A 322-nucleotide genomic window follows, 5' to 3' on the forward strand; every position below is an offset into this window, starting at 1 on the left:
TATTGGGAGTTTTAGCTTTTAACTGTCCACTATATGATGTAGCTAAGACGTGCAAATCTTGACGTTGACCACGTTCTTCCTCTCTTACTTTCTCCACTTTACGTTCGAGGATCTGAGAAAGTTTCGCCAAAACAGGAAAATGAGGCAATATCTTGATCAATATTATCAAAGAGTTCCTTATTTGCACATAATCCTTTGAATCTAGACACACTACAATAGCCTATCAAAGAAAATTAATTCAATCACAAGTATTCAGTCTCAGCATGAAATAGCACATCTACACACACACATATATATTATATATATGTATATTCATATATAT

General features: G+C 33.2%; 1 protein-coding gene across 1 annotated transcript in view; it reads right to left on the reverse strand.

Moving 5' to 3' along the window:
- The window catches only part of LOC108686792 (THO complex subunit 2), a 49,225-nt gene that overhangs the window by 33,839 nt on the left and 15,064 nt on the right, over window positions 1-322 (reverse strand). The window contains exon 19 of the mRNA XM_018192259.1: window positions 2-220. Coding sequence (XP_018047748.1) covers window positions 2-220 — 219 coding nt within the window. The remainder of the gene's footprint in view (window position 1; window positions 221-322) is intronic.

Source organism: Atta colombica, unplaced genomic scaffold (genome assembly GCF_001594045.1).
Source record: "Atta colombica isolate Treedump-2 unplaced genomic scaffold, Acol1.0 scaffold19, whole genome shotgun sequence".
Taxonomy (NCBI): Eukaryota; Metazoa; Arthropoda; class Insecta; order Hymenoptera; family Formicidae; genus Atta; species Atta colombica.